Source organism: Schistocerca cancellata, chromosome 8 (assembly GCF_023864275.1).
Source record: "Schistocerca cancellata isolate TAMUIC-IGC-003103 chromosome 8, iqSchCanc2.1, whole genome shotgun sequence".
Taxonomy (NCBI): domain Eukaryota; kingdom Metazoa; phylum Arthropoda; class Insecta; order Orthoptera; family Acrididae; genus Schistocerca; species Schistocerca cancellata.
The window spans coordinates 269,254,898-269,280,754 of NC_064633.1; the positions used below are offsets into that span (position 1 = coordinate 269,254,898).

Genomic DNA, 25,857 nt, shown 5'->3' on the forward strand with positions numbered 1-25,857 from the left:
CTAGTAAAAGAAATAGATCATAAAACTCCTCTGGTAATGCATCTTGGTTTTAGATTGCGTGAAATAAATTACATCTTTAAGGTATGTCTTAAATTTAGAGAGATGCTTTTTTTGCTTTATGTTTCTAATCTCTTTTGGCAATTTTATTATGTATCTTGACTTTTTTTAAGACATAGTGGTTTGTGTCTTTGCTCTGTTCATCCTGTCTAGGTACAGGCAATCGCTGTATTTGGTTTGATGATCATGTATGGAGATGTTTTCTGCATAAATGTCCAATGTTTTTGTATCAAAACTGCAGTTTGAAACATGTATTCGCTTAGCACTGTCAGAATACCCCATTTTTTGATTAGCTTAATGCAGTGATTCCTTTTGTGACTCATGCTCATTATTTGATGACTCATTTCTGCAGTTTGAACATATTTTACACATTCTGAACGTTACACCCCAGGATATTATGTCATAAGTGATGATAGAACGTATATGTGCAAAAAATATTGCCTTTAGGCATGAGCTCTTACACGCTGTCTTTGATATTCATAAGGCATAGCATGCTGTGTTAATTCCTTTTCCTAGTACCCTGATATGTTCATCTCATTTTTATTGTTGATCACGATACATAACTAACTTTTGCAGCAGCTACACACTTTATGGTTTCATTATGTACTTTAGGTTTTCATTTGTGTAGGAGTTTATACTATTACCCTTTTTTTGCATTAAGAGTTACTTTATTGTTATTTGTCCAGTTGTGGACTGCCATAAGTCCCTTTCCAGCGTTTACTTCTATCATTTCTGGTGTCTTATCTATAATTATTATTTTAGTGTCATCAGCAAATAATGAAGTTTCTCCTTGTGTGACCTACAGGGGAAGTCATTAATGTAAATGAGAAAAAGTATTGTGCCAAACACACTCCCTTGAGGGACTGCAGTGTTCAAATATTTTTGATCTGAAAGACGTTTCACCACTTAATTTGAGCCAGTTGGAATTTTCGATATTCTATCCTTGGCACTCTGTCTGTAGATGAGACCTAAACCATTTATTTAAAACCTCTATTATTCGTAGCTTCAAGTTTACCTAGAAGTATTTTATTAAGGAGCTGTAATAAATCCCATAGACGCAATAAATACATACAAATTTTTCGATTGTATTCAAAACATTATTTGCCATTCATGCGCAACCTTCTTGGTCCACACTTCTATAGCATAGAATCTCCACAGAAATACTTTAGAATATGTTTATATTTGCAGCTTATTCCTCTGAAAGTAAGAGAATATAAACACATTTAATTCATGAGAAGCATATAATTTTGTTGTTGTTTGTTGTTATTATCAAAAGCACTTTTCTTGACACTCTAAAAATTTTTTATGGAGTCCTATGATCCATCCTGTTTTACACTTCACTCAACTTTATAAGTCACGAATATTTTTGTAAATGTAGTTACTTTTGCTTCAAAAGTAAATGTGTTGAAGACTCTTGCCATTTGTGGCTCAGATTTAGCAACAATTACAGAACTGGCTTCTCTTGTGTTGGGATTTATTATCATGTCTGTGTGGTTTTCTCTTAAACTACAGATACTGCATTCCATATAGGTTTCCCACGTTCCACATTCACCGATTTGGCTAAAAATGTAGGGAAGCAAACTCTACTTGTCGGATAGGTATACAATGTGTTTCTGTAAAATGTCGTGTCTTGTGGTGTTTACTATCATTTTTTGTCATTGGGAGAAAACGACATAATTCAGTAAATGTTTTTACGTTACAGGAGAATCCTGTAAAGCACCGTTTCGTATCTCCCAACGTCCTTAGCAAAATAAATAATCACAAAAGTGGCGTAATTTTTTAGTTATTGTCGGTTTTCGTGGCACTACATACACTCCCTTCTATAAAAACTATGTCATATTCGCACTCATCGGATATCGTATTCGGACATCGTATTTCAGAAGTGTCGCTTGCTGGCCCCTTGGAGCGCTGCTACAGCTGTGGGTAACAAAAACGAGACGGAGTGTTGTGACTGCCTTGTACATTAAACTCCCATAGACAGAATACCTCTTAAAAGTAAAACAACAAGCGATTATCTCATAGCAGGAAGTATGGAATGAAAGCCAACAAACGAGAGGTAAATGCTATGCAGGTATACAGACATTCATATCAAGACAGGGGGTTTGCGAACTTTAAACATTCAAGGAAAATTACAACGTCCATTGTGAGAATGCGTCTCAATCATGGATCTGTCCCTGCCCATTTACATATAATCGGCGTATCAGAGACACCCCTCTGTCAATATGAAGAGGAAACAATTGGTGATGTAAATCACGTCTTATTTCAGTGTAGACGCTATGAGGAAGGCAGAGGTAACTTTTTAAAGGACCTCTTAAGACTTTGTCACTGCCAGCCACTTTGAACGATCCCAATTCTCGGAGACACAACCAGGAGTACATACGATGCCATATCCCAGTTTACAGCGAAAGAAGACATAAAAATCTAAAATGAATTGAACTTAACTAAAGAACTTAATTAACAAATAAAATTTTAGCAGTCAACTGAGTTTCGTAATCTGATTACAGTAATTTTGATCTGAAAACATATGAATGTATGCCCTAAACAGTATGTATGACGAAGAAAAAATGTTACCTTGTTATATGTGTTAGTCCATTTACTTGTGATGCCTAAAAAGTTTGTATGCTAGAAGCCAATAAAAAAGGAAAATAATAGACTGTGGTATCTCTGAATTGAATATTGAGTACTATAAACATCGTTGGTTAACGTGTTATGTTGACAACGTGTTGATTGGAATGTGTGTGGAATGTTATGGGTTGTATGTTGACGTTGTCATGTGTAGCGATTTCCTTACTGCTGGGGCTTCATTGTGCTGACTTCAGTGACGATTTTCTGGCTATATTTCAGTGTAATGTATCATTGTTTGAAAAGGAAAACGATAAATTATAAAGCGAGTTGATAATTGTGTATTCCGGTCTCGAAATCGTAGTGTGGGTGTAACAAGACTATTTCTTGCAGACGTTAAAATGACTAAGCTTATGGAGTGGCTTTTAGGCGTGAGCCTTTTCGCGAGCATATGGATTGCCCTCGTAACTCGTCAAGTCCACTCGAGATTACTTGACGAATGGATGTTTCTCATCAAACCACTTCCACTAATCGTCTTGATACTGTTTGGTGTAAGTGTAAAGAGCAATTTCTTTAAATTATGTTGAGAGTAATTATAACTAAATGTCATTGGTCTGAGTGCGTTGTCGATTTCGTTGACTTCTGATCAAAGCTGAAGTGTGGAATTTCAACTTTCGGTTACCTCTACTTATTCTGAATGATGCCATTTGAAGTAGTCTGAATTGTTCTGCTAAGTGCTTGTGACGTGATAGAGTCGTATCTGAAGCAGTGGTTGACTTTACTTAGATTCTGATTTGTGAACTACCACATTTAATTTATCTTCTAATGCATTTGTAAGTCAAAGTAGTACAAATGAATACTGATGCTTAAAGAAGGTAATACAGTGATAGATTGTAATATTATCTGACACTTCAACTTCTTGATCTCATGTGTTCTAAGTAGTTCATGGACAGGCAGGTGGTTCTGGACAGTAATCAGGTAAATGATGTAGTATTTTCACAAACGTCTAACTTCGTTAATATCTTGGTGTAGTTTTAATTTTTCTTATTGCATCTCATTTTATGAAATTATTTATGTACTGTTAAATTTTGAATAGTTTCAAGAATTTCGCAGTAAGTTACGCTCATTACCCCCCAATTCTTAGTTGTCACGGTGTTTATGCTGCGTTAAACTTTAAAGACAGATAAGAACAGTGTCCATCCGCACAGAATGGACTGTGAGATAAAGATAAGTGTAATAGTGCGCCCCCTCCCCCCCCCCCCCCCCCCTCTTCGATCGTTGCAGACGCCTGTGGTAGTGTGAATCAACTGTAACGGAAATCTTTGGTTTTTGCATCTTAGTTCGTCAGTAATAGGAATTACCATGAGTCTCATACACAGATGAGTTAAGTACTTGATTTGGACACAATTGTCTTGCTTGTCTTGAAAGGAAAAAGCATGCTAAAGAGTCACAGAAACTTTAACAGAAGACTGAAAACCTCTCTGAAATTGTCAGATAACAGACGGAGGTTAAATGTGTGTAATGAAGTTGCATAAGACACTGAGTAGGCATACTGTATTCATTGATGGCTTCAGAAGTTCAATGTTACCAATGTCTCTCATCACTGTAGCTGAATTTTCTAGTAGCCAATTACAGTGTGCAGTCACAATGCACACCCAGCTCATTATGTAACTACAGCATAAATATATCTTCTGTAGTGTATGTGGTGACTGAATAGCCCAAACTTCAACAACTGCTTTTCTGCTTACGTTAGCCAATTGAATGTATAGGTTTTTTGCAGTGTTTTTGTATTGTCTATGAAGCAAGTTCAAAAATTTACGTTTAAGGGCTAATTAAATTTACCTGTCTGCGTTTCTAGCCAATAATTTGAATAAAAAATGGTAAGTTAAGATAATGAGCCAGAACAGATGTCCTAACTATAAGAAGTTGTTCATTCCTGATGATAGATTATTACAAATCTTAAAACCTGCAGGCTTAGCATCTCTTGAACATGAGTGTAACATCTCTCACTGCATGAAATTCCAATTAACATGAATATTTTGGATTAACTGAAGCATTTGATACTGCTCCACCAACTTTTAAACAACCAAACCTTTCAAACTAATCTTGGCATCAGGCTACACTACATATCAGTCTGTCACTACTACTTACATTCCAAAAAGTAATATACACACCAAACAAATATTTTCAGTGTCCTGTTCTCTAGCTGTGTGTACATGTTGTCACATGCCATGCCACCATTACGTCATGGGATAGAGCTGGCAGCTGGCATCTGGTATCGATAGCTTTAGTTAACCTATATCTTGTAGTAATTAAAATTTCATTGTTAAGGATATGAATAGCCAACAATTCCTCAAACACCTGAGCAAGCAAATCTGAAGATGTTAATAAATTCTTCTTGTATTACTTTCTCCCCCAGTCTTGTCTTGGGTACAACTGAGACCATCATGTCTTCATGCACTTGTTCAACAGTATAGATTATGTAAATTTGCACTGCAAACCATCTCTTTGAAACTGGCAATAGAAATTGGACATCAAGAATATAGATCCCAGTTGATTGAACTACAACATTTTTCAATTATTTTGTTAATACAGTGTTAGTAGATAAGTCTCAGTGAGTTTGGATGGAGGTAATCCTTGATGAATATGTGGTACATATCCTCGTGCACCTATTGTGATTTAGGGACCTGACTGACTTACTTTCTCCCCCCCCCCCCCCCCCCCTCACCTTGCCTTTCCATCCCATCAGTCGTATGACGGGTTTGATGCGACATGTCATGAATTTCTGTCCTGTGCCAACCTTTTCGTCTCAGAGTAGCGCTTGCAACTTATGTCCTAAATTATTTGCTGGGTGTATTCCAATCTCTGTCTTCCTCTTCAATTTTTACCCTCCAAAGCTCCCTCCAGTACCAAGGAAGTTATTCTCCATTGTCTGAACACATGTCTTATTATCCTGTCCTTTCTTCTTGTCGGTGTTTTCCGGACATTCCTTTCTTTGCAGTTCTGCAGAGAACCTCCTTATTCCTTACCTTATTAGTGCATCTAATTTTCAACATTCTTCTGTACCACCACATCTCAAATGCTTCGATTCTCTTCTACTCCAGTTTTCCCACAGTCCAAGTTTCATTACCATACAATGCTACACTACCAAATGTACATTCTCAGAAATTTTGTCCTCAAATTAAGACCTGAGTTTGGTACTAGTAGATTTTTCTTGACCAGAAATGCCCTTTTTGGTTGTGGCTGGTCTGTTTTTTATGTCCTCCTTGCTCAGTCCTTCAAGGGTTATTTTCTCACCTAGGTATCAGAATTTCTTAGCGTCATCGACTTCATGATCATCAGTTTTGTTTTAAAGTTTCTCACTGTTCTTATTTCTGCTACTTCTCATTACTTTCACCTTTCTTAGATTTACTCTCAATTCATATTCTGTACTTATTAGACAGTTATTCAGCACATTCTCTAATTCTAATCCACATTCATTGAGGATAGTAACGTCATCAGCCGATCTGATCATTGATACCCTTTTACCTTGAGTTTTAATCCCACTCTTGAACCTTCTTTTATTTCTGACATTGCTTCTTTGATGTATAGATTGAACAGTAGGGTGAGAGACTACATGCCTGTCTTATACCCCTTTTAATCCGAGCACTTCGTTCTTGGTTTTCCGCTCGTATTGTTCTCTCATGGTTCTTGTACATATTGTGTGTCACCCTTATTTCCCTATAGCTTACCCCTATTTTTCTCAGAATTTCAGACATCTTGCCACATTTTACATTTTCAAACACTTTTTCTAAGTCCTACAAATGTGTATTGATTTTTTCCTCTGTCTTGCATCCATTGTCACCTGTAATGTCAGAACTGCCCCTATTGCTTTTACCTTTCCTAAAGCCAAACTGATTGGTTATCTAACAGATCCTCAATTTTGTTTTCCACTCTCCAGTATGCTATTCTTGTCAGCAACTTGGTTGCATAAGCTGTTAAGCTGATCGTGCGATAATTGTCACACATGTCGGTTTTTGCTATCTCCAGAATTGTGTGGATTATGTTTTTTCCCAAAGTCTATACCATATTGCTAGTACCATAGATTGTACACACAAACATGAATAGTCATTTTGTTGCTACTCCAATCAATGATTTTAGAAATTCTGTGATCTGAAGTCTTCCAAAGCTGTTTCAAATTCTGGATCCCCTATCTCTTTCCTGTTGACTATTGTTTGTTTTTTCTGTCACGTCATCAGACAAGTCCTCCTCCTTCTCATATACCCTTCGCTGTTCTCGATCCACACATTCACTCTGTTCTCTGCATTTAACAGTGGAATTCCAATTGAAGTCTTAATGTTTCTGAGCTTGCTTTTAATTTCACAGAATGTTTTAAAGTCAGTCCTTCGATGATCATTTCTTTTTGATTTCCTCGCATATTTCATGTAGCCATTTTGCCATAGCTTCCCTGCACGTCCTATTTATTTCATTCCTAAGTGACTTGTATGACTGTATTCTTAAATTTCCGTAAACGTTTTTGTACTACTTCTTCTGTTGATCAACTGAACTATTCCTTATGTTATCCGTGATTTCTTCACAGCTACCTTCCTAGACGCTGTGTTTTTCTTTCCATCTTTTGTAGTTGCCCTTTTTAGATATCTCTTGCACAATTGGTACCCTTGGAGAACTTCAAGCATATCTTTTCATTCCGTAATGCTTCTATATGCCATGTCTTTGTGCAATATCGCTTGCCGACTAGTTTCTTCAACTTCAGCGTACTCTTCATCATTATTAAATTGTGATCTTAATCTATGTCTGCTCCTGGGCACGCCTTACAATCCAATATCTGATTTCTGAATCTCTAGCTGACCATGATTTTAATCTAACTGAGTTCTTCCCGTATCTTCTGGCCTTTTCCAAGTATACCTCCTCTTCATGTGATTCTTGAACAGAGTATTTGCTGTGACAAGCTGAAATTTATGGCAGAACTCAATTAGTCTTTCTCCTCTCTTATTCCTGGTACCAAGCTCATATTCTCCCATAACCCTTTCTTCTACTCCTTCCACTACAACCTTATTCCAATCCCCTGTGACTATTAGATTTTCATTTCCCTTAACATGCTGGATTACCTGTCCAATATTACCATGTATTTCCTGCATTTCTTCTGCTTCTGCTTGTTACATTCCCTTGCATACCTGAAATGTTGTTGGTGTTGGGTTGCTGTCAATTCTGATGATAGCAGCCTTATCAGTGAATTGTTCAGAGTAGCTCACTCTTTGCCCTGCCTTTCTATTCATAACAAATCCTGCTCCTGTTATACCATTTTCTACTCCTGTTGATATTACCCTATACTCATGTGACCAGAAATCCTTGTCTTCTTTCCATTTCACTTCACTGACTCCCACTATATGTAGACTGAGCTTTAAAATTTACCTTTTTAGGTTTTCTAGTTTCCTGACCACTTTCAAACTCCTTAAGTTTCCTATCCCCACTCCTAGAAGATTATCTTTTCTTTGATTTTTCAGTCTTTTTTCTCTTGGTCACCTCCCCCTTGGCAGATCCCGCTCCCTGGAGATCCAAGTGGGGGACTAGTCCAGAATCTTTCACCAATGAAGAGATCATCTTGACACTTGTTCAGTTGTAGTCTACATGTCATATGAATACATGTTATTTGTCTTTAATGCAGTGGTCTCCAATGCCTTCTGCATTCGTGTGCCGTTGATCTTTGCTGATTCTGCCGCTTTTTAGGAGCAGTTTCCCACCCCAAGGAACCTCTGTCTGCTCCTCTGTCCTCTTTGACAAGGTTGTTGGCAGGATGAGGGTGACTTTTTATGCCAAAGTCTTCAGTGGCCATTGCTGTTCATTTTTATTCAAAATTTAAGCTGTGGCAGGTTTTGAACCTGAGACCGAGGACATCAAAAATGTTACCACTGCACCACAGGTGCTGGACAACGTGACTAGGAAATGAATATTTCATGTTCCAAGCAGAATTATTTTAACCTAGAGCCATTATGGCAATTGAGATAGCATACTGACAATAACATTCTGATTTATTGTGACTTCCTCACATATTTTAACAGTAAGGTGTATAGTACAGGTGTGCAGTAGATCAGTTAGCTGCTGTCAAAAAATACACTTGTGTATGCATACAGAGACAGGAATGGGAGTCTTATTCTGCTTGGCACCAAGTCCTACCAGCATGAGTGGAAGAATCTGGCAGATAGTGCTTGCAATCCAGCTCCTTGAAGACACACACAGGCATTGTTTATTTTGTCAATCTAAAAACTAGTTTGTTTAAGCTGTACACACTAGTCTGTCCTGTGCAAGTCCCTTCATCTATGCTTAACTGCTGCATCTTACATCCATGTGAAACTGCTTACAGTATTCAAACTCTGGTGTCCCTCAGTATGTGTTCTATCAATGAGTGCCTTTATTTAGTCAAGTTCTCCCTAGTTTGATTCAGTACCTCTTCAATAGTCACCTGACGTACCAATATAAAGTGATACTTGATTCAAAGTAGTTGTGGCTATAGAGGCTGCTGCATGCTACATTTCACCTGCTGGCCCAGGTAGTTCCAGTGAGTTTCTGTGTGTATGTGGGCAGCTCTGTGAGTGTGGATGTTGTCATCTTGGAAGACGGGAGTGTCCAGCCTACACTTCATGAACATGTAGAAGAAAGGGCAACACTTCGCTACTGAGATTCTTGAAACATCCTGTTGCATGTTCATTGTAATCTGAATGAGTGGGCTCTAGTCATGGTATGTAAAACTCTGGCACCAAAACACTGCAGGCCCATTGAAGATGTGCAGCTGTGGGTGCCAGTGTAAGTAATGGCCTTTTGGGATTACATTATTACAAATGTCTGTTACATGCAGTTTCCTTCACAATTTTCATTCATAAACTGGTTAAGATGGATCTATAGTTTGTCGAGTTTGAAACCAATATTCAGTGACAAGGTATGACACTAGTTTCTGGTACCTGTCAGGTAACATCTTTCTATGAACACTATTCCTGTGCTGTGTTCCATGGTTGCAAGTAATAGACACACTGGACAATTTACATTGATACACTGAAAAACCATACAACTGTGGTATGATCATGGATGTGTTGAAACTTGGTAGCTCTTTTCTGCCGTTCTGCACGTGGATCCATCCAACTGCACTTATTCCATTTGACTGACTGGCATGCACACCACTCCAATGCAATATGTCAGTGCTGCAGGATCAAATGACCGCATGCTATCAGTTCTACACCATCTACAGTGCACAGTGCTCCAGAGTGACCAGTGAGCTCATTTAATCTGTGAGAGGTGACCAATATTTTGTCCAGTACTCTTAAGTCAAGACCAGGTGCGGGCAAACATTGCACGCGGCTCGTGAGCGCACAGCGCTGCACGTGTGCTGCTCGCGTGCAATCGTCGAATGGGGCAGTGGCGACAGCCGGCAGGTTGCGGCAGTGTAGTACAAGACCAAGCCGCGGACGTTGATGCGAAGCGACCACTACATAGTGAACGTTGTATTTCAAGAACCGGAAAATGCAGAGTGAATCAAGGAAACACAGATGTGGAGATTTGCTATCTTTTAAAAAGTAATGGGAGAATCATTTTTTCTTTGTGCAAAAACGTGAAAATTCGAAATGTTTAATATGTGGCAGTATTCTCGCTGGTCAGCGGAAGTTTAGTATTGAAGGCCATTATAATAAATTTCACAAGGACGAGTACAATTTATTGTCGGATTCTGAGTGGATGGAGAAATTGACTGAGCATAAGAAAATGGTTCAAATGGCTCTGAGCACTATGGGACTTAACATCTATGGTCATCAGTCCCCCAGAACTTAGAACTACTTAAACCTAACTAACCTAAGGACAGCACACAACACCCAGTCATCACGAGGCAGAGAAAATCCCTGACCCCGCCGGGAATCGGACCCGGGAACCCGGGCGTGGGAAGCGAGAACGCTACCGCACGACCACGAGCTGCAGACCGAGCTTAACAAGAGCGACCTGACGATATTAGATCCATCTGCCCTAGTTGCCGTTGTCACGAGAGATCTGCAACTTTCTCTCGTCATGTCTCCCAGCTGATTTAACATTTTATGGAGCACTGTTTTCAGTTTTTCAGGACGACAACAATAATAGCCCAGCGGTACGTGCAAGCTATAAAATTGCGCTTAATATAGTGAGAGCTGGAAAACCATTTGCTGAATTAATAAGGCTCGGTTAAGAGCAAACATAAGTGATGAAAATTTACGTAACTGTTTGCGTTTGTCTGTATGCAGAAATTTTGTTCCAGATATTAAACGTATTCTAAACTCCACCTGTGATAATTAAATAAAACATATCGTAGTTAATAGGTACTCTTTCAAACCATGATTTATTTCAAGCACTCCTGCTAACCTTATTCCATCATTCAATAAAGCAAGCTAGAAAAGCAAAACGCATTACAGAGGAAGGAGTGGACAGAAGGTATGGTGGGGTGGGGAGGTAAGCAGGTGACCAGCTTGCCGCTGCGTGCACGCAGAACACCTGTTAACTGCACGCGTGCAAGTGCACCGCACACGTGCTGGATTCATGCCCGCCCCTGATCAAGACTATTGACACAGTCCACAAGAGCCAATAAGATTAAACTTATGCTGAGGCTGGGGAGACACCACTTACTATCTGGATGGAAGCTCCTCATGCTATCAGGTGTACATGTTCTTTACTGTAACAGCCATCTGCTTATCGAGCCATTGCTCCAAAGCAATCTTCACAAATTGTCCACAAGTTACGAAGCTGTATGGGAATAATATAAAGCACAAGTTATTGGCAGTTTGATGCAGTACAAATAGCAGCTGTAACCCCAGATTGGAGCAGGCTATCACCTTGGCTACTGAAGGTGTGCAGAGTGATTTTACTGACGTACAGGGTAAACTGCACCTCCAGGAGTGTGTGTTTTTGTTTAATTTTAAATACACACTACAACTACACAGCTGTACTTTCTAATAGGTCTAAGTGGGGAGGGGGGGGGGGGGGGCACAGCAGCTTTCTGTCAAACTCAGTAGTTTTTCTTGAGAGTGCCCTCTGGAACCCTGATGGTGCTTGACAAGGTGGTAGGTGTTTCTGCCATGAAATTTCACGTCTGCTCGGGCTCCCTTACTGCCCTTTAATCTATAGTCCCCCCTCCACCCAAACACACACACACACACACACACACACACACACACACACACACAATGTTCCAAGACTCCCTTCTCTGCCTGAAAGGCTGCGGAAGGAAGTATGATTATAATGGTTAGCGGGGGTCATGGGAATTTAGAGAAATGAATAAGTAGATGTGCCAGCCAATGAAGTGTCTACCCTAAGTTGGGTGCTTATTGCATTATTCCCTAACATGTTATATCTCACTGTTGAGGTATTGTGTGGTCAGTTCAACATGGCATTTTTAGGTAGGGTATTCTGAACTATGGTTCCATAAGGTAGTAGACATCAAGCTTGCACTGTATCATTTATGGCCCTGCGAACTATAACAAGTGTCTGTGGTCACTGTTATGGAAAGTGTCGGATACCTCACTTTGCTGTGTCTTGTGTGTTGGATTTCTTAGTGAGTGAAAAGGCTACTTCAGATACATCTCAGACTTTCGGTATGACTTGCTAGATGGAGGAGGGATCAATGATTCCTATCAGTTATGCTTCCATAAAAGCCCAAATCATTTTGTCACTAACACTTTTTCTACTCATTCTGGACTCTGTTATGAGAAGAGTCACAGCAGGCAGGAGACGAGGAATCCAGTGGGGGATCCACGAACGTCTGGAGGATTTGGATTTTGCAGACGACATAGTTTTATTAGCTCCAAGGCTGACTGATATGCAAGCTAAATTAAGCTTGCTGAAAGAAGAAGCAGAGACTGCTGGCCTCAAGATAAATACAGGCAAAACAAAGGAAATGAGAGTAAATTCAGGTAACATGGAGATGCCCCTGTTAATAGGTGAGCAGCGAGTGGAGACTGTCAACTCATTCCTGTATCTGGGTAGTATAGTGGCGGAAGAAGGCGGAGCTGGAGATGACGTGAAAAACCGCATTAAAAAGGCAAATGCTGCCTTCATACAATTGTATCCAATATGGAAAAATAGAAATATCACATACAAAACAAAAATCCGTATTTTTAATACAAATGTGGAGACCGTCCTTCTGTACGCCAGTGAAAGCTGGAAAATGGATAAAAAGATAACAACCCAGTTACAGAGCTTCATAAATAAATGTCTTCGACGCATCATGAATATCTGGTGGCCAGAAAAAATATGTAATGAGGAGCTCTGGCAAATAACAAACCAGATACCTATAGAAGACCAGATACGAGAGAGAAAGTGGGGCTGGTTGGGGCACACCTTGAGAAAACCAGATGGAGCCATCGAGAAAAAAGCATTGGAATGGAATCTCCAGGGAACAAGGAAGAGAGGAAGACCAAGGGGCACATGGAAGAGGACAGCGGAAGGGGAAGCAAAAAGAGTTGGCAAGACCTGGGCAGAATTGAGGCAAATGGCCAAAGACAGAGATGGATGACGAGTTCTCCTGGATGCCCTATGCCCCCATAGGGGCCAAAGGAATTAAGTCAAGTCAAGTCATGATTGGAGGCTGCTAGCTTCACAAGGGGAGATAGGGTTTCATCCCCTGCATTGCTCCTCTCCTCATGGCAGTCAAGGTCCTTACTTCATTACACTAACAGCCAACTACCACTTTAAAGTGTTTGTACTTACCTGGCCTCAACTTACCTCCTTCAGGCCAATAAGAGACATGAAGGCCACCTCACTTGACTATGGATAGGGCACATACTGGGTGATATGTGGCTTCCTACTTCATTGAGAGGACCCATAAATTGCAGTACTTGTGGCATTCAGATCTTGAACACCTTATTTTAATTGAATGTATTTTATATTCAGATGAAAGGACATACAGTAGTTTACAAGCTGATCTGTCCTTTATTTTAATAGAGTATAAGACAAATGTGGGAAGACATTTCAGAATCTTGTCAGCCAAATTAATAGGGAGAAGTGTTTAATTGTGACTGACTCATCCAGATTTAGGTAAGTGATCAGTCTGTCGCACTTATTTCAATCATTGTTTTATAGTTCTATCAGAAATTTTGACAGTATGCGTGATTGGGTTTCAAATGATAGGGGAATCTGTGTGAAAATGGGGGAATGTTTGTGATTTTAAGTGAATTTGTATTTTATACACTTTTCGTTTTACCCGTTTTAATAAAATTTGTCTCGCATTGTTGCAACAGTGGTGGTAATGCCATCACTATTGATCACCCTAAAAATTCACAGTATAAACCCGTTTTGAGACACTTTTATTCTTCTGATCTTTCAATTCCTTAACCGCCCACAAATATGAGATGTTTGTGGCATATCAGTGTCATCGTATGACATCTTACTTTTTATAGATAACAATCTGTCCACTGTTTTAAGTAAGTGAGACAGGTGTGGAAAAGGTTTTAGTTTTGTGCATAGGCCAGACTTCTGGACAAATCACTGGATGGGATGTTTTAATGTATCTCAGAATGGCTGGTCCCCATTTTATTCAGTGATCAAGCCAGTCTTGATTATCTGAATCACTTGTACAATTTTGATTGTATGTCCATTTCTCTTCTAATTCATATTTTTAAATTGAGACTTGAGTTTTTGTTAAAGAACGTCTAACATCCATGCATGAAACTGGTGTCAACCATTTCCTTTTACTCACAATGACTGACATTTTCCCTGTTTCTATTAGTGGTCAGCCAGTCATATGTATGAGGGAGTAACATTTAGTAGTGGATTCTCTATTTATGATGTTTTATTCTATGTTACACTCACTGTGAGGACAAGGGCGTGGATGTTCATGTAGAAATGCACACTTCTACACATGATGTTTATTATCCATTTTAATATGTTGAAAAGCAACCATTGTCTATATTGTCATTGCCATATATCCTTTCAAACCCCTAGTATGTTTTTATTGTCCCAGCAAGACAGCTTATAAGGGAAAACATCATTCTCACTATGCATTTAGTTCACATTCTCCTTAAAACCATTGTGTTAAGTGCCATCATCATCATCATCGTCGTCGTTGTCACGACCATCAAGTCCTTAGCATCTCTGGTAGAATTACAATGTCATTGACAAACATTAAAGTTTTTGTTTCCTCTTCCTGAACTTGAATTCCTTTTCCAAATTTTCCCTTGATTTTCTTTACTTCTTGCTGAATGTACATAATTGTTTGTACCATCTTTATCTTAGACTCACTACTAATATTCTAATCCATGTATGTATAATGCACTGGCACTCCAGCAATTTGGAGACTCACAGACAGGAAATTGATGACCGTAACTCTTGGGGCACACAAAAACACATGGATGGCTATCGGCACTTGCAGGAAATAAATAGCCAGCCCTGTTACTAAGTGTCCAGTCTGTATCTTGTTGTTGAAGCCACCGTATACTTGAATCAGTTGATACCTTGCTTTCTGGATGTGAACATTGAACTGGAACTCTGATTGTATGTGTTTTCGTTTAAGGCGATTTTACCATTGTTCATTAGTACTGATCAGAGCGCACGTTACTTGCAGTTGGTGACACGTGCTACCTGTATTTGTGACCCAATATATGTGTAAACCATTTTACAAGTTGGACTGCATGTTAAGATATGTGTTTGTTACATGATTACATGAGCTGTCTTTTTTTACTTTTTTCACATAACGGCTGATGACCAGCAGAATATATGCCACCTTTGAAGAAGGACCACACTGTCAAATATGTGGTCACGAGCCATAATGCATCAATAGCCATCCTCCATCAGAGTCACAGTCACATATTGTCCCCTGTTTTTCCTGTGAGACTTTGATCGTAACTTCGGTTTAATGAAACTGGTTGTGAGTGGAGTTCAGTTTTACCACACTGACTTGTTCATTCAAATTTACAAAGCTTATAAAATTGGTTGTAATTTAAGCTGGAAAGATAATGAAGTAGTCACTCTGGATTTGCACATTTGGAATCTTGTGAAGGAGGCGTAATTTATTGTTACTGGAAGAACAAATTATAATTTTTATTATGTGCTGGAGAAATGCCTTTGGGATGTACAACAACAAGTTGCTGAATTAGTTAGGAATTTGGAGACAGCTTTAACAGGAAAGAATTAGATTTGTTATCTCTTAACTAGATGTGGAGGTTATGTCCCAAATAATGGCAATTTAATAAATGATTTTGATGACAGGTGTATTAGAACCTTATCACACTCATCATCCCTGCTCTATGTATCCTATTATCGTTTCCTTCTCAAACTTGACAGAACTGAGCTAAGGGAAAATTAGTATCATCAGCAGTTTGTGTCACACTATGAGACAAATTTACTGTTCCAAAGATTTTAAAAATCCATTCAGTTTTATTACTGTTCTGAAGATTTTGGATACTAAGTTACTGTGAGTTTTATTAGAACAGTACATTCTGTGCAGAATAATTATATAAGAAATTGCAACATTTCATGTACACTTCAAAGTTAACCCTTTAACTGCTCTGGATGCTTTAACGCTCGTGCCTTTGTACCTGTTCCTGTGTGATCTGAATGTGTTTACGTGCACCAACAGTCCTTCTACCTGGTACTCTTGAACATGTCTATGCGTCGACACGTTCAGAGTACCAGGTAGGAGGACCGGTGGTGCGCGTAAATATGTTCAGAGCACACAGGGACATGTACAAAGACGCGCGTGTTAACACATCCAGAGCAGTTAACGGGTTAAATAATATATTTTCTTTATTTGCATTAGCAATTGAAAGCATATGCTGTTACAGCTTTTTATGTATGTTTCAGCTTTACTCCATAGCTGTAATATTGTGGAGGGTCTACAACTTCAACAATTGTGAGGACGCAGCGAAAGAATTACAGATGGTAAAATACTTTTCTATGAATTTGAGTTACCCAAAACCAGAAATGAATGATCTGTGGAAAAAAAAAGATTAAACTTGTACCATATTAAAAGTTAAATTGTCTGACCATATCAAAAAAGAGAAACATGTTAACATCTAATATGCATTTATGTGTTACTGATTTTTTTCTGAAGGTATTTGTCCAGACTATAGCCTTGTGTGAAAGTGAAACATATGCCATAAACGGTTTAGATGAGAAGAGAATAGAGGCTTTTGACATGTGATGCTACAGTAGAATGTTGCAAATTAGATGGGTGGATTGGATAAGTAATGACTGAATTAATGGAATTGACTTGCAAGGAATAGTTAGTTAGTTTGTGAGTCATATAGAGAAGTGTGGGGAAGGGGGGGTGTAGAGTTTGTGAAGTGAAACAAAGGCTTGATTATGGTAAGCAGCTTCAAGAGGATGTGGGTTCCAGTAAAGAGCTGCACAGGACAGACTAGCATAGAGAGTTGCATCAAACCAGTTTTCATTCTGAAGATGACCATTACCACCACCACCACCACCACCAACAACAACAACAACAACAACAACAACAAAAGAGAAGCATAAAGAAAGAAGTAAAGGAGCAGCAGCAGAATAGGTGTAAAAAGGATGTGTGTTGTGGGTGGTAAGCATGTATATTTAAGTTCTGTGAATCTAGTTTACACGGTATAGATTCAAGCAACACCTGCTGCTACCGTGTCACACATTAAGGTGTGTACACAATGGGCCAGTGAACAAGAGACAACTGCTTTGTTGGCCAAGAGTTGCTTACATTGGTGTGTACAAGTGGAAAATTGGAGCCAAAGGAGCGATGGCCTTTTTGCAGTTTGGTCTGCTCGCAGTAACATAAAAGTGATGGCAGCTGTTTGATGTTGGGACCCCTCACCTAATGTGGACATGAGGTCAAATGTTTGTTGGTTCAGTGGCGATTTGTTGTCTCCAGAATGGGTGCTTTTAAGTTTTTCAGCTGTTTAATTTAACAAGAACATCATCAGAAACTCTTTAATATGCAGTTTAAAGTACAGTAGTTGACTGTTAAATTAAAGAGCGAAGCCAATCAATAAAACATACTGACAATGACTTATGGCTGTCCTGAGTGTTTAAAAATACCAGAGTCTAGAGTGGAATATGGAGAGAGCATTAAAGCTGACATAGTTACATTGTGTATGGGAATGTTTGTGGACTCCTACAAGCTGTGATTATAAAAACAAAATGAACAGACTATACACTTAGAGGGAAAATCAGTCAGCTACTAGAAAGTGATATTCACGATGTGAAAAGAGGAAATGGTGTCTTCATTGACATCTTTCCATTGTGAATAACAAACAGAAACAAACAAAACTGGGAGTGGCTAGTCCGCCGCTCGTGGCCTCGCGGTAGCGTTCTCGCTTCCCGAGCAAGGGGTCCCGGGTTCGATTCCCGGCGGGGTCAGGGATTTTCACCTGCCTCGAGATGACTGGGTGTTTGTGTTGTCCTCATCATTTCATCATCATCCAGGAAAGTGGCGAAATTGGACTGAGCAAAGGTTGGGAAATTGTACGGGCGCTGATAACCACGCAGTTGAGCGCCTCACAAACCAAACATCATCATCATCATCATCTGGGAGTGGCTATTAACTTCCTGCTGCAGGTACAGCTCTCCTAAAAGAGATGTTATCTTTGGAAATTTTAGAGCCAACACAATTCACTAACAATTTGAAATCAGTAGCTTTAATTAAAGAAAAAATTACGGAATAGCCCTTATTCCAATTAAGCTTTAAGGCAGACAGTTTTGTCCCAACCAACTGCTTCCTACATTATAAAAGAGAGGTCGTCTGCCACCATTGTTCCGTCTTCTTTTCTCACGATCTGCTTCTTGCAGTAACATAAATGCTGCACATGCGACAACTGCTAGAAGCCTCTTCTTCCCTCATAATACTGGCTGGTGAAATTGTAATTAAAGCACTACTTAATAACAAAATAGGAAGGAGCAACATCAGCAAGTTACAAGAGCTAACTGTGATTCCACATGTCCGAATCTGTTGACCCCAAGCCCTTAATTTCTTGTGGACGAGAAGCCAAAAGCAAATGCATTGCCGACCAATGTTCAGCTGAATCCAGTCTCTGTCATTCATTGGCCTAGTGTGGACGTGCTTTAGGCACCTCCACCACACCACAAGAAATACGAGAAGCAACATCAGCAAAGGACCAAGAAATACACCAAGATTGCAAATTGGCTGTCAAGCAAGGATAAAATGTATAGAATTAAAAGAAAACTGAGCATCAAATTTATTCTATTAAATCCCATTAAAATCAGTTATCAGCTACAGGCTACATCAGAGCTCCAGTCGCTACACTGCGTAATATACCTTATGGACATAGTGCTCAACTAGGTTGTTCAGTCTTTGAGACACAAAAAAGTGCCTTATATTGTAAATAATCTGTTTTACTTTTACATAATCCATTCTGCTCTTTTTGCTACCTTAGCCAGCATTTCCCATGACTTTCTTCTGACAGCAGGAAGTTCCATTCCCTAACTGTTTCAGCAATTAGTGCATTCACATGTGAGGTTTGCTGGTAATTTCTTAGATGCAACTTTGCACAGCTCATTTAGTGTGGATCTGTCAGATCATTCAAACTCTTCTGTAGAGTACCACTTCTGTCTGTCTAGTTTCGTGGTAGAGTGTTTATATACACAAAAGTCACAACCAGTGTTGGGATGATATTTACTGATGTAAATATGTTGACTTTCATCTCTTCTAATGTGTCCATCCACTTCCATGAGATGGGATGAAGTGAACAGTACTCTGAGAGATGATGCTCTGTATTTGGCAGCCTGTGTTACATACTTTCCTTTTAGATTGTTGGCTGTGGATTTTCTCAGTAAAAATAATCTGAATTGTTTAGACAGTAAGTCTATAGTAACCAAAATACAATTATGACTGCTGGTGTATGCCAGTGGACCAAATGGGTGAGTTGCCAGAAAGTCTCGTACTCGAATGAGTACTAATTAAGAACAGTATTATAAGAAGGAAAGTTTCTACTCACCATATAGAGGAGATGGTGAGTTGCAGATAGGCACAACAAAAAGACTCTCACAATTAAAGCTTTCGGCCATTAAGGCCTTCATCAACAATAGACTCACGAACGAGAGAGAGTGCGCGCGCCCACACACACACACACACAGCGCGTGCGCGCGACTGCAGTTTCAGGCAACTGAAACAGAAAGAGATCTCAGGCAAATGAAACAGAAAGAGATGGTGAATCCGTATAATAATGCACAGGGAAGGGGGAAGTAAATCGGTTTAGAACAAATGTGCAAAATGTCTGCCATAAAATAGTCTTTGGAAACAACTAAATGAAAAACCATCAATTCAATGAGTTGTTTTGTGTGTTGCATGGATTATTATTCATTCATTCCTTAGATTCAGTCCAGTCTATGGAACCAAGCAGTTGAAAACAACTAACACAGTCCATTTGATTTTACATATTGACTGAATTGTTCACTCTTTCTTTTTAAGTGAAACCAGTCTGTAGTGCTTTCATTGGTTGAATTAGAGCAGCAATACACAATTGGTAGTGCGTCACACCCTTGGAGTGCACCCCCCTCCACCCCTGGGGAAACTGGAGACATCATGGGGGCATGCCAATGCTAAAATAAGCATTTGACATGTTCATTTCATTGTGTACTGAGTAGAAAAATTCTTTTCATAATTTAAAACAGTATATTGCTGTGGTTTAACTAATTCTAGACACAATTAATGCACCACTAATGAAGCTTATATGTTGGGATTACAAAGTTGAGCATAAAACTTCCACTAAAAGTGCTTTCTGTTGTACTGAAAAGGTGTGGTGATCCCCATGAATTGAAAATCGTTTTAATCTAGATCTTAAACTTTTGCTCAGCCATTTACTTGTAGGAAGGGTAAATACTTTTGCAGTATATCACTGGCTATCTACTAATCACACCCACACATACAAACCCTTTTACATTTCTCAGCCTGTGTAAAGCAGCAAGTATAGTATTTCACAAGTATGAGAGGAAAAAAAAAACTGTTCACATTCACACATTGGTACTTTACTTTCACAGTTAAACCTATATCTAGGCAACACCGTGAACAGTCTGCAACCAAGTTTGCAGCACACTGGAATGCTAGAAGTGACAACTGAACTCACCCGATTCCCAGTGCAGTTAGTCCTGGATGGAAACAATCAATTCTTTTGGTGTTATCAAATCATCACTTTTGACCGCTCTCTGTTATAATAGGCTGACACTATTGTTGTTGTTCTGATATTTGTTTTTTATTTAGTGCCAATAACTAGCTTTTAGTTCAATTTTTCTTCCATGTTTATGAATAGTGGATTTGCTTAGTAGTGACATTTGGGTCTGGATCACAATCCTGAAACACTGATTTGCATGGGGCTTGCGAAAATCATATGACTGAATAAAAAGTAATCCTCAAGATAAATTCAAAGTGATACACAGTATCTACAAGGCTTTCTCATTTTCTGAAACTATTTCAATTAAAGAAATTCAAATAAAATTAAACATAGATTGACAGACACTTTTTGCAAAAAATACTTCTGACAAGCAGGTGTATATACTTAAAAATCAAGTGATTAAATAACCAAACAATTAAAAAATGTATCCTATTCACTTTCTGTTCTTTTCATCATAGAATTTACTGAAAGTAAGTTATCAGTGACGAGTGAGAACTGACAGAAAAAGAGAGGTAGCTTTAGTATAAGGGGCAATCAAATGAAAACATCGCAGATGGAAAAAAATAAGTAAACTGTATTCCAAAAAGAATCACCATAATTGAAAAAGGAATCATCATAACTGTTCATACATTTATCCTCCTATGAGACAAGAGGTCAATGCCTTCTTGAAAAAATGTTTGCAGTAGCCTATGGAATCATGATTGTATCCAGGAGTGCAACTCTTCATCTGAAGCAAGTTGATGGCCATGAATACCGTTCTTTAAGGCTCCAAAAATCGTATGGAGAGAGATTGAGACTGTATGGAGAATGTACGAGGGTCACTCCAAAAGAAATGCACACTATTTTTGTAAAAATACAGTTTTCATTCTGCATGTGTGAAAGTTTTACAGTGTGTACATTCCCGCTTGTTTTCAAACTTGGTTCAACCTGTTCCCGTGAGTGGCGCCGTCACAGCATGTCTTCAAGATGGGTGCTACACTTGACGTTTGTCAGAAGCAACATGCTGTCATAGAATTCCTGTGCTGTGAAAATGAGACAGCGGGAAACATCCACAAGAGGTTGAAAAAGGTGTATGGAGATGCTGCTGTCGATCGCAGTAAAGTCAAGTCGGTGGGCAAGCAGGTTACATGATGATAGTGGGCAAGGCAATATTGAGGATTGTCTTCGCAGCGGCAGGCCTCGTACTACACACACTCCAGACAATGTGCAGAGAGTTAACGAATTGGTGACTGCCGACAGACGCATCACAGTGAAAAAATTGTCACACTACATTGGGATAGGGGAAGGAAGTGTTTGCAGAATACTGAAAGTGTTGACGTTAAAGGTTTGTGCCAGGTGGGTTCCCATGATGATGACAGTGGCTCACAAAGAAACAAGGAAAACGGTATGCAGCGAACTTTCTCGTACTGAGAATGGTGGAGATGAATTTACACGGCTCCATCATTTTTCACCAGAGACGAAGAGGCGATCAATGGAGTGGCATAATGCAAATTCACACAAAACAAAAAAAAAAAAAAATTCAAAACCACACGTTCTGCTGGGGAAGCTGTGCTACAGTGTTTTTCGATTCCGAAGGACTCTTGCTTGTGGACACTGTGCCAAGTGGAACCACCATAAATTCTGATGCATATGTGATGACACTGAAGAAATTTCAAGCTCGACTTAGTCGTGTTTGACCACATCGGCAAAAGTAGGATGTTTTGCTGTTGCACGACAATGCACGGCCACATGTCAGTCAAACAAACCATGGAAGCAACCACAAAACTCGGATGGACAACACTGAAACACCTGCCTTACAGTCCTGACTTGGCTCCATGTGACTTTCATCTCTTTGGGAAACTGAAAGACTCTCTTCTTGGAACAAGGTTTGAAGATGATGACTCCCTTGTGCACGGTGCCAAACAGTGGCTCCAACAGGTTGGTCCAGAATTTTACCATGCGGGTATACAGGCGCTGGTTCCAAGATGGCGTAAGGTAGTTGACAGGGATGGAAATTATGTGGAGAAATGAAAATATTGTTCCTAAAGAACGTATCTACACACTGTAAAACTTTCAAACATGTAGAATAAACGATGGATTTAAAAAAAATAGTATGCATTTCTTTTGGAGTGATCCTCATATAATGGCTTCCCAGTGAAACTTCTGCAGTGTAATTGAAACAAACTTGGGAACATGTAGGCAGGCACTACTCTACAACAGAATGATGCTATCCATCAACATTCCTGGGTGATTGGACTTCATGGAATGCTTCAGTCTCTGGAAAGTGTTCACGTACCACTGTAAGTTAATTTTGGTACCATGGTGTGCCTGTTGTTTTGCATACACTGGAGAAGTATTGCTGGGAATCCCTTATATATCTTTCACACAGGCCCCATCTCTCTACATGTGTTTCCATATTTCAGATCTGTGAAGCAAGACATTCTTGGTCATCAATTTCCTTCAGATGAGGAGGCACGTCAAGGTACAATCATGGTTCTGTAGGCAACTGCAGACATTTTTCTGTGAAAGGAATGACCATCTTGTCTCACAGTGGGATAAATGTATTAACAGTTACAGTGATTACTTTTGAAGTAATAAATGGCTTACTTATTTTTTTCATTTGTCGTGTTTTTATTTGACTGCTATTTATAAATTTAAATTACAAAAGTCATCGTTTATTTATTTAAACATATATTTACAGTGTAGCAACAGTTATTAAAATCGAAAAAGTAAAAAAAAAATTGTATGTAAGCAAATATATACATGTATTTTGAAGAAGTATACATATAACTGATGTAATTATCAGATACTTGTGTCATCCAGTTATCTTACATTAAGTGAAACCTCTCGAACTAGGAGAGTGAATGAAAGAAAAACCAACTGTACAAGAAAACAATCGAGTGACCAGTCAGCCTGTAAACTGGTGCGAGGGGGGGGGGGGGGCATGAGAGAGAGAGAGTACTGCTTTTGCGCAATAGCTCTGTCTCAAGCAGTACCTAGATACTTTCAACATGTTATCGGCATTTACATATCAATGTACAATTTTGGTTGTATGAATATTTTTACTTGCAGTATAGTATCTTATATGTTATTTTTTAATTATGAAATACTTTTGTTTTTCCATATTTGTGCATGGCTGATACAATAACAGTTTATGTCTCAAACAGTTAATTTGTTACTAAATCTATACATCTTTTATGAATGTTGATTTATATCATATGTAAAATTCAGGTTTTTGTTTTGTTCTGAATACTGTCCTGTATAAGAATTTTGTCAAAGTTCTCAACATAATTTTTATTTCTAACTTCTGTTTGCTCACTTGAAAAGTTAACTGAATTTCTTGCCAGATGTGTGTAGATTTCTATTTCCTCTAAGATGTTCATGTAGCTTCCTTTTTAGGCTGGAAGACTGGAAAGATCAGTACTTATGTCCACTGTAGAGAGTTGAGTTTCTTGAAGGTGCATACTGCAGTGGATTGTTATTACAATAGTATGCATTTCATACAGTTATCTTCATTAATTTAAATGAATTTAATAGACAGAATTAAGCACTTGGTTTATTTTTAACTCTGCATTCTTTATTGTGGCTTGGGACGAGGTGGTGATATTAACATTTGTTCTATAGTTGAGATGGCGTAAGAAGATTCCTAACAGCTTGCAATGCTTTTGCCAGCTTTCAGCTGCAAAACACAAAGAAGCTGCAGGCAAAAACAGTAGCCCACTACTGAGCTGTAACAACACTGAGGCTTTGCCATAGAGAATTTTACAAAATCATGTTAAGTTACTGGTTGAAGTGTACCCACAAAGTTGCCTTGTCCACCCCACTGTAACTGTCAGGAATCAACTTACACTGAGTTAGCTATAGTTCCTTGCTGATGTTGCTTCTGATTTCTGATATTTCATGCAGTGTGGTGGGCACCTTAGCTGCATGACTGGATATATAGGTGAAAGTAGCAGTGGTCATTTCTTGTTTCAGTACATTTCCTCAGTACAAGTCTAATAAAATGTAATATGCATCATTTAGTACCATAAGGAGGGAGACAGATAAGAGGAGAAACAGAAAATGACAAGTGAAAAAATAATGCAGTTGCAATAATAAATAAAAGACAAAATTGGAGACAAAGGGATGGAAAAATATACAAGAAGAAGAATTAAGCAAATGAATAATTTTTTGCAAAACATCTGGAGGAAGAAATGGCTGGGGAAGGGGTGCTGGTTTGGGGTTTAAGACCAGGTGAGGACAGGATGGGAGAATATGTTGTAGAGTAACTTCTCATATCTGGAATTGGGAGGAGATGTTCTCTGGGTTTGAAGACCCAAATGGCCCATATGGTATGGCGGGACAGGTACTCTTGTACCTTGAGTCACGCTGTAGTCTATGCCCGTCAATTGAGTATTGGACATTCCCAAAGCAGACAGTTTTTCTGTAACTTTCCATACATTATACTAGTTTAGCAATGGCCTTTTCTGTATGTAAAGGCATATAGTGAACACATCGTATGATAAATGTGAGTTGTATCTCATGTTACTGTATGTAAGGGTGAATCAAATGAAAAGTCATGACTGTGAAAAGAAAGTGAAACTGTAAGTATGCTCCTACATAGTGTGCATCATTACTCATTACTGCAGATTGACTAACGCTGGTGTGTATGGCATGACTCCACCTCTGCCCCCCACCACACACACACACACACACACACACACACACACACACACACACACACACACACACACACAAAATCATTTTTGTAATATTTTTAACAAAGTTTTTGCATGTTTATCCTCAGATAAGGTGATTGTGCTGCCCCAGTAGACATTGTAGAATTGGATATGATTTTAATGTAATGAGCTGAGATTTAGTTAAGTAGAATTAAGATGCCTCCAGTACAACACTTACTTTTTGCTTATCAGATATTAAAATATTTTAAAATAACTTTGTCTTTGGTTTCAGGAAATCCAAGAAGCCAAAGATGATCTCAAGAAGAAAGGTTTTGTGTTTGATTCTGACAGATGAGAGAGTGTTTTATCAAGCTTGTACATTATTGTACTGCTGATTTATACATACCATTCCCTTTTTGAAATTGTAAGACTGCATGTATATTGAGAAATTATTTTTTGTTTAACTTCTGAAATATATATTAATATATGTATATTTA

At 38.8% G+C, this 25,857-nt stretch overlaps 1 protein-coding gene across 2 annotated transcripts; it reads left to right on the forward strand.

Annotated features, from left to right (window-relative positions):
* Positions 1-2,620: 2,620 nt before the first annotated feature.
* Positions 2,621-25,857, forward strand: LOC126095052 (dolichol-phosphate mannosyltransferase subunit 3). Of its 2 annotated transcripts, XM_049909732.1 has the most exons (4): positions 2,621-2,902; positions 3,013-3,170; positions 16,423-16,500; positions 25,653-25,857. In XM_049909732.1, exons 1-4 carry the CDS (start codon positions 2,806-2,808, stop codon positions 25,713-25,715), a joined length of 396 nt encoding a protein of 131 aa, XP_049765689.1. In that variant the 5' UTR covers positions 2,621-2,805; the 3' UTR covers positions 25,716-25,857. The 2 variants fall into 2 exon arrangements, with proteins under 2 accessions (XP_049765689.1, XP_049765690.1); XM_049909733.1 differs by having other exon boundaries at positions 2,633-3,170.

What these genes read in the sequence shown, in the direction of transcription:
- LOC126095052 (XM_049909732.1), top strand. Translation starts at nt 2,806, where the DNA reads ATGGGTTGTATGTTGACGTTGTCATGTGTAGCGATTTCCTTACTGCTG. An exon ending in TTTTCTGGCTATATTTCAGT is followed by an intron (nt 2,903 to 3,012) that starts GTAATGTATCAT and finishes TATTTCTTGCAG; the next exon opens with ACGTTAAAATGACTAAGCTT. An exon ending in CAGCGAAAGAATTACAGATG is followed by an intron (nt 16,501 to 25,652) that starts GTAAAATACTTT and finishes CTTTGGTTTCAG; the next exon opens with GAAATCCAAGAAGCCAAAGA.